The sequence below is a fragment of the Larimichthys crocea genome, chromosome XIX (genome assembly GCF_000972845.2).
Source record: "Larimichthys crocea isolate SSNF chromosome XIX, L_crocea_2.0, whole genome shotgun sequence".
NCBI classification, from domain to species: domain Eukaryota; kingdom Metazoa; phylum Chordata; class Actinopteri; family Sciaenidae; genus Larimichthys; species Larimichthys crocea.
In genome coordinates this window covers 10,845,350-10,862,715 of record NC_040029.1, presented here as the reverse complement: position 1 = coordinate 10,862,715, position 17,366 = coordinate 10,845,350, and the positions used below count along the sequence as shown (strand labels likewise).

General features: G+C 48.6%; 1 protein-coding gene across 15 annotated transcripts in view; it reads right to left on the bottom strand.

The window, feature by feature from the left end:
* LOC104931308 (CLIP-associating protein 1-B-like) overlaps positions 1–17,366 on the bottom strand; it is a 31,642-nt gene that overhangs the window by 2,885 nt on the left and 11,391 nt on the right. For 3 of the 15 annotated variants that reach the window (XM_027291387.1, XM_027291397.1, XM_027291401.1), the window contains 32 exons: positions 13,711–13,851; positions 13,423–13,505; positions 13,242–13,334; positions 13,014–13,159; positions 12,766–12,901; positions 12,387–12,457; positions 11,797–11,856; positions 10,671–10,748; positions 10,341–10,508; positions 10,145–10,191; positions 9,796–9,996; positions 8,274–8,369; positions 7,978–8,172; positions 7,450–7,554; positions 7,033–7,089; positions 6,314–6,411; positions 6,147–6,170; positions 5,521–5,768; positions 5,362–5,425; positions 4,810–4,973; positions 4,513–4,735; positions 4,255–4,350; positions 3,396–3,542; positions 3,018–3,124; positions 2,638–2,760; positions 1,878–2,025; positions 1,505–1,724; positions 1,361–1,414; positions 803–1,005; positions 587–715; positions 295–501; positions 91–207 (listed from right to left, as the gene is read on the bottom strand). In XM_027291387.1, the coding sequence (XP_027147188.1) occupies positions 91–207; positions 295–501; positions 587–715; positions 803–1,005; positions 1,361–1,414; positions 1,505–1,724; positions 1,878–2,025; positions 2,638–2,760; positions 3,018–3,124; positions 3,396–3,542; positions 4,255–4,350; positions 4,513–4,735; positions 4,810–4,973; positions 5,362–5,425; positions 5,521–5,768; positions 6,147–6,170; positions 6,314–6,411; positions 7,033–7,089; positions 7,450–7,554; positions 7,978–8,172; positions 8,274–8,369; positions 9,796–9,996; positions 10,145–10,191; positions 10,341–10,508; positions 10,671–10,748; positions 11,797–11,856; positions 12,387–12,457; positions 12,766–12,901; positions 13,014–13,159; positions 13,242–13,334; positions 13,423–13,505; positions 13,711–13,851 (4,049 nt within the window). Of the gene's footprint in view, positions 1–90; positions 208–294; positions 502–586; positions 716–802; positions 1,006–1,360; positions 1,415–1,504; positions 1,725–1,877; positions 2,026–2,637; positions 2,761–3,017; positions 3,125–3,395; positions 3,543–4,254; positions 4,351–4,512; positions 4,736–4,809; positions 4,974–5,361; positions 5,426–5,520; positions 5,769–6,146; positions 6,171–6,313; positions 6,412–7,032; positions 7,090–7,449; positions 7,555–7,977; positions 8,173–8,273; positions 8,370–9,795; positions 9,997–10,144; positions 10,192–10,340; positions 10,509–10,670; positions 10,749–11,796; positions 11,857–12,386; positions 12,458–12,765; positions 12,902–13,013; positions 13,160–13,241; positions 13,335–13,422; positions 13,506–13,710; positions 13,852–15,651; positions 15,788–17,366 lie in introns of those variants that run through there. The other 12 variants (XM_027291400.1, XM_027291388.1, XM_027291389.1 and 9 more) reach the window with 12 other exon arrangements.

The following is a 17,366-nucleotide window of genomic DNA, read 5'->3' as shown; positions in this document are numbered from 1 at the left end:
GGAGGGAAACAGCATGGGCGTTAGAGGACTCCACCCAAACTACAACCAGAGATTCAAACTGTCGACAGCTCAGACAGGAAATGAGTGTACCTTGCTGCCGGTCAGCTGAGCCAGGTGAGGCTTCAGCTCCTCTCCGATCACAGAGTAGATGGCCACCAGGCAGAAGACGCTGGCCTTCCGCACGCTGCTCTCAGTGTTGTCGTAGCCCTGCAACAGACGGCGCTGAGTGAAACACTGCAGCACAGTGGTGGACCTCCTGAAAGCCTCATAACACGACAGCACAAAGTGTCTCACCTGCAGGAGCCCAGGTGTGATGTCAGACAGCAGCTGGTGGAGCGGCTCCTTGGAGATGCGTTCGATGGCCCTCGTCTGCATCTTGATGGCGGCCAGGTTGATGGGGTAGTCTGCCGTCTGCACGATGGGACAGAGGACCTTGATGCACTGCTCCGGGTGGATGGAGCCTGCCAGCGTGGAGGCCGCCTCCTCCGCCGCACGCACCACCTGCAGCGACCAAAGAGAGGAGAGAGCGTGATGCGGGGTCAGATTGAAAAGACAAACTGTGAGTCTGGCCTGAAGCGATGCTCACCTCCTTGTGCGAGTCTTTGTGAGCCTCCAGCGTCTTCATGATGGTAAGCTCTGCGTAGTTCTTGAAGCGGGCCGGCTGGTTCCTCAGGATCTCCTTCAGGACTCGCAGGGCCAGCGCCCGGATCGTGTGCTGAGAGAGAGAGGAGCCGGTTCAAAACTTTGAGACGGTTCTCTACAAACATGACGGTGACGGAGGAGGACACAGAGATTTCCTTACGTCTTTGTCTCCCAGCGTCTCGAGCAGCAGCAGCAACATGGTCTTGAAGTGTTCCTCCCACACCACCAGGCTGTCTTCTCGGGCCACCTTCAGAAGCTCCAGCAGGGTTCCCCGTCTCTCCTCGGGGCCCCGCTCCCCTGCCTGGCCCTGTGAGAGCTCCTTCAGGAGCCCCCCGACCAGCTCCAGCTGCTCTGCGGGGGCCGCTGCAGGAGGAGAAACATCAACAACATAAATTTAAAACCTTGACATGTTCCACGTCAGAGTCAGGCACAGACTTAATGAACGCTGTTAGTTTGGTCATAACTTAACCAGTGTGTGAGTGTGTGAGTGTGTGTGACGGTGGGAAAGTCTGAAGCTCACGTTTAAATCAAGCAGAAGATAAACAGACATGAAGTCATCAATTAGCTGAGCTCCATAACTTCACTTGTTTATCTTTTGATGCACTTTGTGAGTCGTCCTGACTGTCACCGTGTACGTGACGGATTCTCGTCTTTATCTTTCCAACGTTTGCTTTACTCCGTCTACGGGACAAGAGGAGACGAATGTTGCTGTCTTTACCTGGGAAGCTTTTGGGGTTCATGATCTTGTTCTCCACATATTCTTGTCGACAGCCTGCAAAGAAAACATGACAAAGAAAATCAGATCACATCATGAAGATCGTGGTTCTCTCAGCTGTTTGTTTCGTTGTGGATCTACTCTCACCGTCTCTCAGCTGCTCCACGGCGTCCTCGTACAGCGCCTCCTTCAGAGCAGCTTTGTCCAGCGTGCTGATGCTGTCGGTGTAGTTGTACGGGTTGTAGTCACGGAAGCGCGGGCCGGCGAAGGAACGTGGCGAAGGCGTGTTCAGCAGCGACGTCTTGTTGTCCAGAGCTGTGCGTCCTCCGCCCACCACGTCACCATCTGAGGACGCTCCGACTCCAGACTGAAGAATCAAAGCATCAACATCATCATCACGAGTTACATTTCTTTGTTGCGTTCGAGTGTTTTAGGTTCTGCGCCTTCAGACTCAGACAAACGTTACAGACATCTTACAGCTGTTCTGAGTGCACAAACTAAAGCTCGTCTTCCTCCTCACCATGCCGTCCCTCTTGCTGTCTCGCCTCAGCGGCTCCATCAGGTCTTCTTGGCTGCGGAAGCTGAAGTTCTGGATGGCTTCAGTGACGCCCCGGAGAGAGCTGTAGATCTCCTCTGAGTTCAGGTTTTCACTGTCGTACTCCAGCATGCTGCAGCGAGGGAGAAGGAGAACAGTGGTTCAGTCAGGAGAATACTCTGCTGCTCCCTGAAGGATCTTTCAGAACACCTTCTGTCCAGGATGTTTGTACAAGGCCGGCCTACAGAACATCAGACGCTTTACGTGGTGATCCAAGACTACTTCAGATAGAAGGTCCTGGATCATCACTGCCGAGTTTTGATCGAGGACCAAACTGATCTTGACACTTTCTACTCATTCAACACACACATTACAACACATCCTCTGTGCACCACCATGTGTTACAGTACAGTGCACGTGCATAGCCGTGCATGTTGACAAAGTGACGCAGGTGGAGACAAACACAGAGACATTCATGTCACGTGTTCAGCTCAGAACAGAAACCAAACGGACCAACAGTGACGGACAATCTGAGCAGATGGAGCCGAGCAGAAGTGACCACAGACGAGACTGTTGGTGAGTTTTTGGAAGTTTCACAGACAGAATCAGCTTCAACCTCTTTTATGTTGTTAACAATGAACTGTGGTCTGTAATCTACTGTGAAACCCCAGAACAGGGAGGAGGAAGAGGAGGAGGAGGAGGAAGAGGAGGAGGGGAAGGAGGAGGAAAAGAGGGGTGGGGTTACCTGGGTGAGTAAGCTCGCCGCACTGCCTTGAGCGAGGAGTGGGCAGCGGATGGAGAAAGAGGGGAGGGGAAGGATGGAGGAGGGAACTTGGAGAGCCCGTCTGCGCTCCAACCCCACAGCCGACTGCAACCGGCCGGGGAGGAAGAGGAGGGGAGGGAGAAGACGGAGGGAGGAGGAGAGCAGCCCAGAGAGAAGATAGAGATGTGAGTAACGTGAGAAATAAGGAGAAGCACCGTCAGTCAGTGTTAGATTAAAAATGAGAAACCTCACTGTGATCAGCTCCACGTTTCATTTTCTACATTTCTGACGGGTGTGGGCCGTGATTGTGACGGGATGAGTTGGGATAAAATCACACTGTGGTTTGGAGGTGCAGGTGTTACCTGGGAGAAAGCCCCCCGTGGGAGCAGTTGGTGGGTGAGGTGAGCGGGCTGCTGCGGCTGCCGGGCTGCCGTGGAAGCGTCCGACCTGCCGAGTTACTGGGAGACGCCTGGAAATGGACAGAACACACAAGATGAGACAGAACGCATCAGGGCACCCACAGCTTCTTAAACATCAAATTCAAGGATTTTCCAGGCCCAGTTCTCGCAAGTTCAAGGTCCCAATACGACATAGTTTGATGTGTTTACTCACCTCAAGTAAAAAAAAGATCAATATTCTTGCACAAAATATATAAATTCAAGCACTTTCAAGTCTGTTTTGAAAACAATTCACAGCCTTGATTTTCTCCACACTCATTTCCCTTCCTGTGTGTGTGTTACCATGCAGATGCCAGCGCTGGCGTTCCTCAGGTGGTTGTGCAGCAGCTTGGTGGTTCCGTCCTGGAAGGTTTTGGGCAGCGCGCCCAGCAGCATGGTGAACTCTGGAGTGTTGAGCTCGAAGAGGGCGATTAACACCACCTGAGCCGCCTACACACACACACACACACACACACACACACACACACACACACTTTGATGAACTTGAACTCGATCTCTGCTGTTTGAGGAAATATTTTAGCGTTACATCTTTAACGTGTCCTTCATCACAGCAGCTGCTTCTGTGGATGTTTCTCAAAGGTTTCATCACATGCCCGCCATGCTTCTCGAGTAAGAAAAGGGGGTGACGTGTTAAACACTCAAGTCTTACGTCTTGTTTTGTCCACGACCCAAAAACATTCACGTTACTGTCAGAGGACTGAAGAAAACAACGTCTTTAAAAAACGTCTCTAAACTCTGAAAATGAAGGAGAATCTAAATGATGACGGGTTAGAGGCGTATTCGTGAACAAGCAGCACGTCCATTCAAAAGAAGAAGTTATAATAGATAATTCAAATGTTTCCAGATGAATGATGTTTAGTTCAGTGTTAAACTGCAGCGCTCAGCGACTCATGCACAAACTGTACATTCACTTCCAACTTGCCACGAGGACAGCCAGTCAGCTTTTGTCCGTCTTCCTGATTTTACAGCCATGTAGGTTCACCGTGCATGAACCAGAACCAGAACACGAGCCTGAACTTTGATCTGAGAGCAGTTAGTGTTAAAAAGCCTTCACTGTCAGGTTGTCTGCAGTGCGGCTGTTTCTCAGGCTGGGTTAGAGGAGGTTATACACTCTGCTCATGCTGTTTGATGGAGGTTCTACCTGCTTGCACCTCTCCTCCAGGTTGCCTTCTCCAGGCAGAGAAGCCACGGTGCTGGGTCGGCCTGAGAAATCCTCCCCTGCCCAGTTATGAAGGGTCTGGGGGTGTGGTGGACGACAAATGACGATTGGACAAAAAAAACGACAAAAAATGAAACAGAGAACTAAAAACTACGATGACATTTAAAGGGCGTGAAGAGAGCGGTGTTCTGAGGGAAGATGGAGGTGGCTCTCAAACTCCACACCGCCTCACCCTCCTACCTTGCGGACGTCGGAGCTCTTGGGCTCGGTGGTCCAGGTGATGATGCGCGAGACGGCGAGGCGCGTCTCGCTGGAGTTGACGAAGTCAGCCGGGTCCATCTGTCGGGCCAGCGCCTCGATGTAGCGCAGGATGGCCACCTTCACCTTCAGGTTGGGCGTCTGCGTCTGATCCACGATGAAACGCATCAGGATGTTGAACTGCTGCTCGTACGGGAAGGACTCTCTGCAGGGAGAAACAGAGTCAACACTTTCCTCTTCCTCTGCATTAATAGGTGGATCATAGACTCAGTGGCCCACCTGGTGATGTCCAGTGCCTTCTGGACTTTGGCCTGGACGGAGCCCAGCAGGTCGGCCCCCATCTTCTTCAGCAGCTGAGTGAGCAGGACGAAGAGCCAGTCCTGCAGGTCGTCCCTGTGCAGCGTGATGAAGTCCACCAGAGTCTCCAGGAACATGCTGAAGACCTGAGAGAGGAGACAAGGGGTGAAGGAGAGGAAAGAAGGAGGGAGAGAGGAAATACAAAGAACAAAGTCACATCCTTCCTCGTGTTCGTTTGTGCTGCTGACGTGTGACAGGACAGAGTGTGGTGAGTACAGTGAGTAAACACTTACTCTCTGGTGTTTGTTAGAGTCCACAGCGAGCAGCGAGGAGGCATGCAACAAAAGAACACTCTGTTAGTTTGTCCTGCGGTTAGTTCGGACACGTGGTGAATTTGAGCAGCAGCTGCATTAATCCAGATGTTTACGCCCCCCAGGAGCTGCAGCTGTTTTTCTGCTCCGTGACGCTGCACACAGAGGATACGTTCAAGACAAACATGCTGCTGTGTGTCACAGCCGCTCAGCTGACTCTCACCTTGCTGTGAGGGTCTGCAAACATCCTGGTGAAGATCTCACAAAGCCTCTTCAGCTCCACACGACTGTCAGAGGAAACATGCAGCAGATTTATCAGGTCAAGTCATTCATGAAATCTGGAGGTGGAATCAAACTTTAGATCTGTCACTTCTCCCCCCACCTGAGCATCCTCTGGCTCTTGAACAGGTTCTGCAGTCCCAGCAGCCCCTCCTTCCTCTCAGACCAGTTGGCGCTGGCGCAGTGGTTCAGCACTTCGGCCACGTCCTCCGTCTGACGCAGGTAGTGGGGCGCCATGCCGCCGTTACGTGAGCTGTACGAGCGCTCAGAGCAGGCGCTGGAGGCGTCGCTGTTGGCGTCGTCGTCGGAATACATTCCCGGAGACTCGAAGCGCCGCCTCACTGGCCTCCGCTGAGACAGAAGAGAGGACAGAGTTTACAGACAGGACTGAGGCGTGACATCACTGTTTTCTGTCTCTACGGTCTTCAGACGTAAAGATCTAGCATGCAGCTACAGTCGGAGTCATGCAGGTTTCTGATGATGTGAGGAGAGATGGAGGAGGTCACTTCAGCTCAACATGCTGCCTTGATGAGACAAATGAGAAACTGTCACATGACAGCCTGTGACAGAGGGAGTCATGGAAGGAAACACAGCAGCTGTCCCGATGAGACAGACTGCAGCAGCTAGTGTCTTCTGTCCTTCATGTTTACAGTGTAAACACGCTTAATGCTCATGCTCTGCATGCAGTGACAGGATGGCTCGACTGTGTCAGATGAGATTTCTTTGTACCTTACTCCTCGAGTCTCCTAAGAGCTGAAATATACAAAGTCCAGGAAGAAAGAGGACAGAGGGGATTACTGCAGGACTGCACGAGCTCCAACAACATCAACAAATCCTTCATTTGATTTTTTTATCAACAAAACGACAACATGAGTCCTTTCCACTTCCTTTCTTACCAGAGCGTCGGCGACGGCAGCCTCGACATCGGTGCCGGTGTTGAGGATTCTCATGGCGTTGACAGAGGCCGAGATACGAGCCTGATGGGACAGCCGGTCTGGAAGAGAAGAGAGACCAAACTCACATCAGCATGTGGTGGAAATAAATTAAAATTCACTGTGCAGGAGTGACGTGCAGTTTGCCGATTCAAAATAATAAATAAAGAGTCAGACTACATTAGCAGAGAGCTGCAGCATGTTCATGATCATGAGAAGCAGAGTGCAGCGTCAACACCATAAATACAAAATGCAAAACAACAACAATCAAAGTTTGTTTCATCAAAAATAACACAAGCCCATCACAGAGCATAAAATGATCACAAAGCTGCAAAACTCAAAGAAACAAAATGAATGTATAACCTCTGACAAGTTTAGCATCGCTCCCTGTGGCTGAATGATTCTTTTTATGTGAACCAGAGCAGGAAAATACCAACAGGCTGGTTTAGCTGCTGATTATTTCCCACTCTGTCCACTAGAGACTGACGGGCCATGCAGGGAGAGGCTTCACTGAGCACGATCACTCAGTCAGCCAGGAAACTGAATACAAAACATGATGATATAAATCCAGCAGGATCGTCCGTGATGCAGAAACACAAACGTTTGAGGGAAATCTGTTGAATGCTGTTATTTCATCTGGCTAACTGAGTGAACCTGCTCCCTGAGAAGACCTCTCTGGTCACCTGAGTAGCACTCTGCAGAGGACAGGGCACTGGTAGAGCGGGAGTGTCGACGAGTAGCTGGAGGAGGACGTAGAGTCAGAAGAGACGAGCAGATAACACACATACGTTGACTGATGAACCAACAAAAGTATTTTCTGTCTCAGCTTTATACAGACTTACTGAGTTAGAAGATTAGTGCAACAGAAGAGAGACATTTAAATACAGAGCATGCACAGAAACAGGAAGGAGAAACAGTGATCTGTGCAGACAGAAGTGCAGGGTAAGAGGGAAGTAAGGACTGCTGCTCCTAAAGATTTTCCTGTCAGTGTCAGGCAGACAGAAATCTAACACGACTCTGTACTGACACTCCATTCTGTGCACTCCCAAACTTTACAGGACTAAATGTGATTTCAGGTGATTCTTGGGTACCATACTCACCCAGGGGGGAGAAACCCCTGGCGGGGCTGGTGTCGCGGCTGCTCTCGCGACTGGTTTCGCGGCTGCAGCCCTGACTCATGCTTGGTCGGGGGATTCGACTGCGGGCTAGAGGAGCGTGGCAGGCAGAGAGACAGAGAGACAGACAGACAGACAGACAGACAGACAGCAGCGCAGGGGGAGAGTTTAACTTGTAGCACATTCAGCCGGACACTCACTCACACACACACACACACTCACACTCTCACACACACACCTGAAGCTCTGCAGAGATGGTTAGTCAGGCAGGAGAGAAGGGAGAATCAGACTGAGGAAGGCTGCAGGTTCAGTATTAGTACGAGGAGAAGGAACACTGCTCTTTGTTTTCATATTTGACCTGTTGCTTCCAACTCCTTTTAGTGCCTGGATTTAACTTTCAGTCATTCTGTTTCCACCTGAACTTCTCAAACTGAAATTCTTTCAACACCGGCTGGTTCAAATGAATCGACTTCAATCATTTCAGCTGAAGCTGAAGTTGAACGCCGTCCTTACCCGTGCCTGATCTGGTGGGGCTGGTCTCTCGGCTGCAGCCCTGGCTGCGGTGACCACGAGGTCGGTTCTTGTCAGTCACACCGGTGGAGGCGCTGTTGGTTGTGGCTGCAGCAGCAGCAGTGCCCATAGCCGGCCTCGGGATCCTGCCGTAGGTGGAGCTCAGGAGTCGGCCAGGAGAGCCTGACCTGCTGCCGGCTGAAACGCACAGAGGGAAGTGTTTTAGTGAGTTTCATCATTCTAAGAATGAAATCTTTATTTGGTTTGTCAGATTTCAAATCCAAGCAGAAGTTTCTCACGTTGAGACTGAGAGACGACTTTCCCTCGGCTTCTTCCCCGGCTGTCAGTCACAGACGGACTGTTTCCTGAACTCGTCCTCCTGGTTCGTACTCGACCTGGAGAGGCAGGAGACACAGAGACGGACAGAATGAGAGTGAGGAATAAAGAGAACGTCTTTCTACTCACAGCAACAGTAAAACACCTTCTACACGTCTGTCATGCAGAAACAGATTATAAAGAAGGAAACGTGACAGGAGATATGAAACAGCGAGAGATGAAAGACACAGGTCACCTAATCCTCCAGAAAAAAAACATCAACATGAGACAGAGGAAATCCATCCAGGAAACAAAGATGTTGAATTCATTTAGTTAACATCATGATGCAAACGCCTTGGAAACACCCAGTGAGGGTTTGAGGTTCTGATGGTTTGGAAGGTGTAGATGACATGATTCAGGTAAAGACGAGCTGTTTGTTGTCCAACAACCATCATCAACGACTAGAACGGATACACGATGTCATCTTTACAGCCGACTGCAGCTCTCCTGTTTTCTCTGTCAGGTTTGTCTTTTTCTCCAGACGTCAGAACTCTAAAGAGGATTTAAAACTCTTGTGAAGTTTTTTCTGTTTAGCTCGATGTTGTTCAGCGAAGCCACATTTCAGGATGTTTACAGCAGAAAAAGGAGATTAAAATAGTAAAATAATAAAACAATGCCCTTCACTTCTGTTCGTTCCATGACTGTAATCAGCTTGTCAGGTTTTATCTCTCTTATTGCATGATGAAAACTCCCTGTGCATCTTAATGACAAGATTTAAAGTGAATCATATATGTTGTGCACACACAGACAGACTAGATGGATGTGTATCGTGCAGTCGTACTTTGACTAATATAGAAATACAAACACAATACATACAGATATTTCAGGTTGACCACATGCACCAGTGTCCAACAACACTCAGACACCTTTAGTGGAGCCATGATTGACTGAGAATAAAGATGACTGCTGACACTGTCACTCAGACTTTATGATTATGTGTTCTCTCCTGCGCCGTCCTTCAGCTCCTCCAGACTGTCACTCACCTGCACTTTGTTTCTACGTCTTAAACCAAGATTATTAGGAGAGAAGCTAGAGTACACCATGCGGAGACAGTCCATGCAGAGACAGTTCCATTACAGATGACCACCATTACAGTACTGATGGGGGTAAAACACACACGAGGAGGCATGGAGCTTCATTCCCCTGCCCACTAATGGAAACACACACAGCTTACCGTCTGCATTAACAGAACACGAGCCGTCTGACGGGTGGGCGAGCCCGGGAGAGACACAACAAGGGTCAGGGGTCAAGAGGTTAGGCTTAGATATGCTTGACAAAGAGGTGAGCGGGTGGGGGAACAGTTAGGATACAGCAAATTGAAGTGACTGCGAGTGTCCGAGCTCTGAATATCTAACAGAGTTCTGACAGCTACTGTAGCAACAAGGAGATTTGGTTTGGATTCGGTTAAATGCCCTGCGTGATTTCGACACGTGGTCTTCATCTTACCCAGTGAGGCGTAGGATCCAGGTGGAAGGGCCGAGGCTGAGCTGAAGGGCGAAGCCGCCGCTGACGCAGCAGAGGGCACGGCGGGCATTCTGGTGCGGGCGGTGGCTGTGGCCGCCGCGTTGACGTCCACGTCGCTACGAGAACGCTGCAGAGAGCCTGGAGAGGAAGCGGCAGCGGGCGTCCTGCTGTGGGCAGCTTTGGCTGGAGGAGAGAGAACTGCACTTCAACTGCACGAGGCCACAATGCACACTGTGATTCGACAAATCCATTAAAAGCATTTCTACTTTTCTATGCATCATATGTACACACGGTATACACACAGATGAAGAACAAAGCGACGTGTTCTTACATCTTCCTGTGCCGCTTGCAAAGGTGTTTTTTACAGGGACGGGTCGACTGTGGAGACAAAAACACAAGATAAATATCTTTATATTACTGTCCATGAAGTTGGACACTCATGACTGTTTAAGTCAGATACTGTGTGTACTGCAGTGCTTCTAATGTTTCCCAGTCAGTAAATGGATCAGACAGGCGGGGTGTCTCACTTGAGGCTCTCCTGGGAGGACGAGGAGGAGCGATCTGAGGCGGGCAGCGACATCAGGCTGTCTCCGCTCCTCAGGTGAGCCTGCAGAGCTTTCTGATAGGACGACTCCAGGCCCTGGAACAACTGCTCTGCCTCGCGACGGAAGTGACCGTGGAAGCTCCAGTAACACCTGCAACACACGCCAGAGGAGCAGAAAACAAGCATCAGGACATCGCTACGGCGATCTTACACCTTAATTAGGTTTAATGTGAGTTTACATCCGAGAGATTCATAATGTCAGAGGCTCTTCCTAACACACGGGGTCAGGCGTAACATGGATGGTGTGACTTACTTCCTGGCCACAGAGCGAGCCTCTGCGTCTGCGTCATGGATCCCCTTCTTTATAGTCTCCATTAAAACTGTTCCATGTCTACGAGGACAAAAAGAGGAGAGCGGTTCATCACTGAAAGGCTGATTTACCTGACGGATCAATGATACATTTGATTTAAATATATTTATATATATTCATTTCCAGTTTCAGTTTTGTAAATGTCACGAATATCAAAGTGATAATTATGAGTCAGCAAACAAAGGTGGACGCTCGTTCAAGGTAATTAAAGCCAGACTCATCACGTTATGTGAGCACTAACTTGTTCACTTAAGGACCTTTCCCATCTCTGCCATCTGTGCCGCATTAGCATTAGCATGATGGTACTGAACTTTGAACTCCTATGAGTCAGAGACCTTCCATCTGCTCCGCTGTGTGGACTTCTACAGCTGCATTAATCAGTGTGTGTGTCAGCGGTTTGTTTGGAGAACTAGAGGCTGTTTCAGGGTTAGCATGAAGTGTCCAGCTGCAGGTTTAAAGCACGGCAGAAAGGAGATGTCTGGATTATTTCTGTACTTTGAAAAATATCAATCTGTGCTCGTGCAAACCAAAACAAACAGCGGGACATCTGAGGATGATCAAAGAATAAACAGATGGATTTTCTGACACACAGTCGTATCTAATTCTTTATTTCTGCCAATTCTTAAAGCCAAAGAGGTTTTTTAAGAAAAACTGAGTCTGATTTGTACTCGGTGATGTACAGGATCAGAATCAGTATCACACACACACACACACACACACACACACACACACACACACCCACACACACAGATTGACTGATCGATGAGAAACAGAGAGTTCCCCTGGTGCGGGGGGGTCAGCTCGGGTTTCTCCCTGGCGGCAGCAGGAAGCAGCCGGGCGGAAACACAATGAGGCTTTTTGGAGGCAGACAGAGATCCCCCCTGGCATCGCCATGGTAACTGCTGAGATGGACCTTGACCCTGCCGGTGTCGCGTTTCCAGACGAGGCAGCGTGTAGTACTTTAAGCCATTCACAAGCCGCTGTCACCGTTTTATACAGATTCTACAAATATGTGCATATCCCGGCTAATAATGTTTCTGTGTGTTACTGTGTGTGTTTGTGTCCTCACCTCTCCAGAGAACTCGTCTGCCACTCCTGCAGCAGCAGGTCCAAAAACTCAAAGCAGCGTCTGGAACAGAAAAATCATAAAAATCATACAGATCATTAAGAACATAGAGATCATGAAGATCATTAAGAACATACAGATCATGAAGATCATTAAGAACAAAGAGATCATGAAGATCATTAAGAACATAGAGATCATGAAGAACATAAAGATCTGACCACAGAGGATGAAACAATACAACCATCCAAGATCTTCGACTTTTATTTAAATTTTCCCTGAATTTTAAAACCCATGTGTTAAAAATAAATAAATAAATAAATAAATAAATAAATAAATAAATAAATAAATAATAATAATAATAATAATAATAATAATAATAATAAATTAATAAATTAATAAATAAATATAAATGTTCAAGAAATATATAAATAAAATAGAAAATAGAAGATAATAAAATATAGAATAAAAACTAAAGTAAAAATGGAATAAATAAATAAATACAAAATGAAAATTAAATACATATATATATTTAAATGAGAAAAACGGGACATACAACATAAATGCATAAACACGATAAGACAGAAAAGTGTCACCTTCTGACAGCCACAGATTTGGAGGCACAGTTGCTGGTGATGATGGGGATGAGACGAGGGTAGTGTGTGTGCTGCAACACAAGAAGAACAACAAAAACGTCAGAACAACATTCAGACAACATTTAGTTTTCCTAACGATGCAGAGAGAAGTTCAGAGTCAGCGTGCAGCGAGCCTCGTGAACACATTCAGTTCAACCAGGACAGGAAGCTGCTTTTATTTCCCACAACAGAGGAAACATGAAATCATGAACCACAGCTTTTTAAAGTCAGTCTGTCGTCATGGTCATCAGAACTACATCACTGCTACACAGTGAGGACTGCAGGAGCCTTCATGCTTCCACAGTATCACAGACGTCATCTGAGAAAAGCTGCCGCGTACTCTGAGGATGAGGCGGATGGCGGCCATGCCGGAGGTGGCCATGACTTTGGCACTGTTGGGGACCAAGTTGAGGAGGATCGGCATGGTGGCCTCTGCCGCGTGGTCGAAGCGGCTGCCGAGCACCGACGACAGGTGACTGGAGACAGGAGAGCAGAGAAATATTAGTGCTAGTGTTATCATGCAGGAAATGTTTGCGAGCCCTGTGAAGCATTAAGAGTGAGCGTACTGCAGCACGTCTGAAGTCTTACCCCAGAGTGATGCAGGCCTCTCTCACCACCTGAGACCGGAGGTCCTTGGCGGATAGTTTGAACGCAGCTTCCATGAGCCTCAGCTGCTGCAGGAATCCATCGAACTCTGCTGCGCCGGCCAGGAGCAGCGAACGAACCCTCTTCAGCTGGAGGGAGAGGAAAACAAACGGTCAGGAAAGACTTGAAGTGATGCTCAAACGAGATGACAGAGAGGTCAGGACGTCTTACAGCTGCCACTCTGAGCTCCCAGTCCTTCTTATCATCCGACAGCACGTCTCGAATCTTCGTCATGGCCTCCTCCACCTCCCTGTTAGAGTAGATCTGGTGGAAGGAGAGGAGAAAGGACGGGTGTGATTTTGGCAACATTATAAAATAATATTAAAAATCTGGAATGAACGCGGCTCCGTACCTGCATTGTGGGCACATCCTCAAAGGCCTGAATGAAGTCCTCCTCATCCACCGCTCCAGCAGCAGACCCAGACCCATCCCTCCCTACAGAGAGACAACGTATCAAATCTTTCTATAGATAATAGGTAGATTATTTAAAGATTTTAAGGTCCCACAGATTCTTTGGAGGACAGATTTCTGTGTGCACATTAAAACCTGGCAGTAAACAAACAGTGTGTCTTGTTTTTGTCCTGATCTTTGGATGTGCTGATCGGTTAGTGACACGTCGGACGGTGCTGTCGGCTCTGACCTGCAGACTTGGCGCTGGAGGCGGAGGCGGGACGTCGAAATGAACCCATGCTCACGGTCTTCTTCCCGGACAGTGAGGCTCCTTTGGACGAGGACGAGGAGCGGCCGCCGTCCACCGAGTCATCGTCCTCAAAGTTTTTGTCTGGAGGAGGAAGAGCAGGAAAGAGAAGCCGAGGGCTCGGGTCACATGACTCAACAACAAGTCTTCAGTAAAGTCAACCAGCACAAAGAAATGTCAGCGCGGAGCATCCCAGCGATGTGGAGCAGGCAGGCGGACATTTCTGCATTTTAACTTTTAGCTGACGTTCAGCCGAACATAACTCACATTCCTGCATCACCAACATAACAAGCCAACGATGGCGAGGAGGCTCACAGACACAATGCCCTGACAATACACTGAACAATCAGGCCTGTGTTCCCAGTAAGAAGCCCAGAGTGACCCACAGGAGAACAGGAGAGCATTTTCAGGACAGTCTGTTCTACCATCGGCAAACTCACACCTTCAATCCTCATGCTGACACGTGTGTGTTGACCTGAATAAGGATCCTGACAGTCAATAAATGTTCATGAACACACTTCTCTGTTGTGTTATTTATGAATGTTAATGATGATTTTCAGGTTCCGGCTCCTCCAACTTGAGTTTGAGTGTTTGCTGCTTTTAGATTTTTTAGATTTTTATTAATGGAAAAACTACTCAGACAAAACAAGACGTGTGAAGAGGTTAAATTTAAAGGAGCAGTGTTCAGTTCAACATGCTGGACTGTGTGGAAGATGACCTGCAGCGTCACGTTACTGAATCTAAACATTTATTATTTCGTCATTTCTATGCAAACTGTGCTCGAGTTGACGAGGTTACAAATGAAGTTTATTCTTCGACACAAAGAAAAGTAACAATTCATGAGAAGTGAGAGGCTGGAACAGTTTCAGCTCCGGTTTGATGTTCAGATCTATATTTACCTCTTTCAGGGTCAGTGCAAAAAAAACGTTTCACGTTTTTACTGGTGGATCTGTGGATTTTGGTCTAATGTGGACTGAAATAAACAATAGAAACCTCACAGAGGCCGAGCTCTGGAAATGTCTCCTGTGGTGGACACCCGAGCGCCACGTGAGTCCCCGAGTGCAGGAATCTGCACGGCCAGCAATCAATCCTCTTCCATTATTCAAGACACACACACACACACACACACACACACACACACACACACAGCAGGGCATTGAGCCAACACATCAGTCATGTGCCATCAGGTTGCAGTTTTTCCCCCTTGCACGATCAAAGCACGATGCAATGACTCAATATCAACACAAGGTGAGTGTGTGTGTGTGTGTGTGTGACAGAAAAACACGCCTGCCACCTGAAGTGCAACACGCCAGTATCAACACAACAAGAATATAGAATACATTTGCTGCTGTGGATTGCCCTGCATCATGTGTGCGTCAGATCGACTGTGATCAAATCTACAAATCAATGTAACGTTTCATAAAAAGGAAATAAAGTCACGTTATCACCAGGAAAACACATTTCTATTGCGGAGCCTTCAGTCTGAGTTGAAGAAGAACAGGTCCCAACACGCATCACAAGACAAACTCAGTTTAAAGTTAACCTTCAATCTGTCAGCTCATCTCTACCACAGGTCTGTATATAAATCAGCAGCAACGTTCCCGTTTGTCCAGCTTCCTGTGAACCGTCCACCAACAATCCAGCTGCAACAGGCCGACAAATCATCCTGCTGTGTTTACATCCGAGACGCCGCAGGCGCATCCTCCTGGATTTACAGCCGTCGTCACACCAGGCATCCCCCTTCCTCCTCCTCCTCCTCCTCCCTTCTCTTGCCATTCAACTCCTGTCACACCGCATTCATCATTATTACAACCTCCACTATTTCTCTCTACTACAAGCTCCGTCCAAACCCTCCCTGCATCCAGAGGAAGAGCGGCAGCTTACAGGAGCAAATCCGCCTGCAGACCAGTTTCCTCAGCATGCCGGCAGACAGACAGACGGACAGACAGACAGACAGTCAGGTGGTCCTCCGGTCCTCTGTGCTCCTCACATCTTTTCTCCTGCTGAGGAGAGAGAAGAGGGGAGGAAGGAGGGTAGTCCAATTGCTAGCCCTCCCCCTCCCCTGTCAGGGAGCATGTGCTTCAATACGATCTTCCTCTTCGTCCTCTAGTTCACTTCAGCAAACACACACACACACACACACACACACACACACACACACAGTCAGGACCAGGATGGAGGAAGAGGAAGGGAGGGGATGGAGAGAAGTGATGAAGGAAGGGAGGAGGAAGAGGAGGGAGAGGGTAGGAGGATTGGACCAATGGCAGGAGAAGGGAGGGGTTGGTGAGGGGACAAACCCCGGCGCTCCATCCGGAGGCGGAGCTGGTGGGTGGAGTCACAGATGAGGGACAGCTACAGTGTCATCATGACTCAGGAGAAGGGGCGGAGGGAGGGATGGAGAGACACCTCCTCTGAGGAAGCTGCTCCTCTGACGGTGTTAATGTCAGCCGTCGAGCCTCCGCCCGAGTTCATCCGTCAGCCTGCAGCAGCTGGAGTGTTTTTATGACAGCAAGGTCACCGCTGCTCCACATGTGAGACAAAACACTGAGGACGGCTTCAGCACAAGACAAAACGTCTGTGACACGGAGGCAGAGATGGAGCCTCACGATCTGAGAGAGACAGATTTAACAGGACCAGGATGTCTGATATCATATGATACATAATGCAGTTTCAGTGCACTGATACCATGTTGGACCACTGTGAGGAATCACTGCACCAAAAGTTAAAAAGTTTTTGGCCAATAAATGGATCCCTCAAACACTTAGTCTGTTCAGATCAGCCAAATTTACTCAGTGAGACGTCGTGTTAATTCTGTATTATTTAGGCTTCATCATCTCTTTTCAATGCACCTTCATGAGCAGCAGCAGCAGCACGTCTTCAATCTCACCGCCTGCTTTCATTGTTTCCTCTCAGATTAATGCTGATTACCTGCCAGTGTGTCACTTCCTACTGAGATCAGCTGAAACCTTCCACCAGATGGTGCTGTGACACCGTCACAGGTACAGCCATTACACAAGGCTTCATTCAGCCATGACAGCGAGGTAGACTGAAGTTTAGAGGTTACATGATCTGTCCCTGAAATGAGTGACACAGAGAAACATGAACATTTTCCAGACAAAAGCAAGCAGCTCGCAGTATTGTCTAAAACATCATCAATCAGGAGGTCAGCGGCTCCCAGAGGCTTCGATGTAAATGATCCTGATGAGAAGAACATCAGCCTCATGAGACACAGTGCAAACACATCGGCCCTCGGTGGAGCTGCTGTGCTTGATGATCGAAGATTTAACACAACGCCTCTTTCCTCGTCTGAAATGATCTGAATGTTTTGTCACTCACTGAGGAGGACGAGCTGTAGCAGCTGTCGGGCAGCTCGTAGGGTTTAAACACGCTCTGCTCTGGGAGGAAAACTGAAAAAACCTGAGTCTCAGGAAAATCCGTTCTCACAAATCATGAAGAGTAAATGATTTTTGTTCGTATCAAAAAGACTAATGATGACAGATGAACACAGTTAAAAATCTAGTGATTGCTGCGACTCCTCTGGATGCCAGGTCACAAGTTTTCCTTCTGGCAGCGTCTCAAAGTCTTTGGGAGCTCGAGCC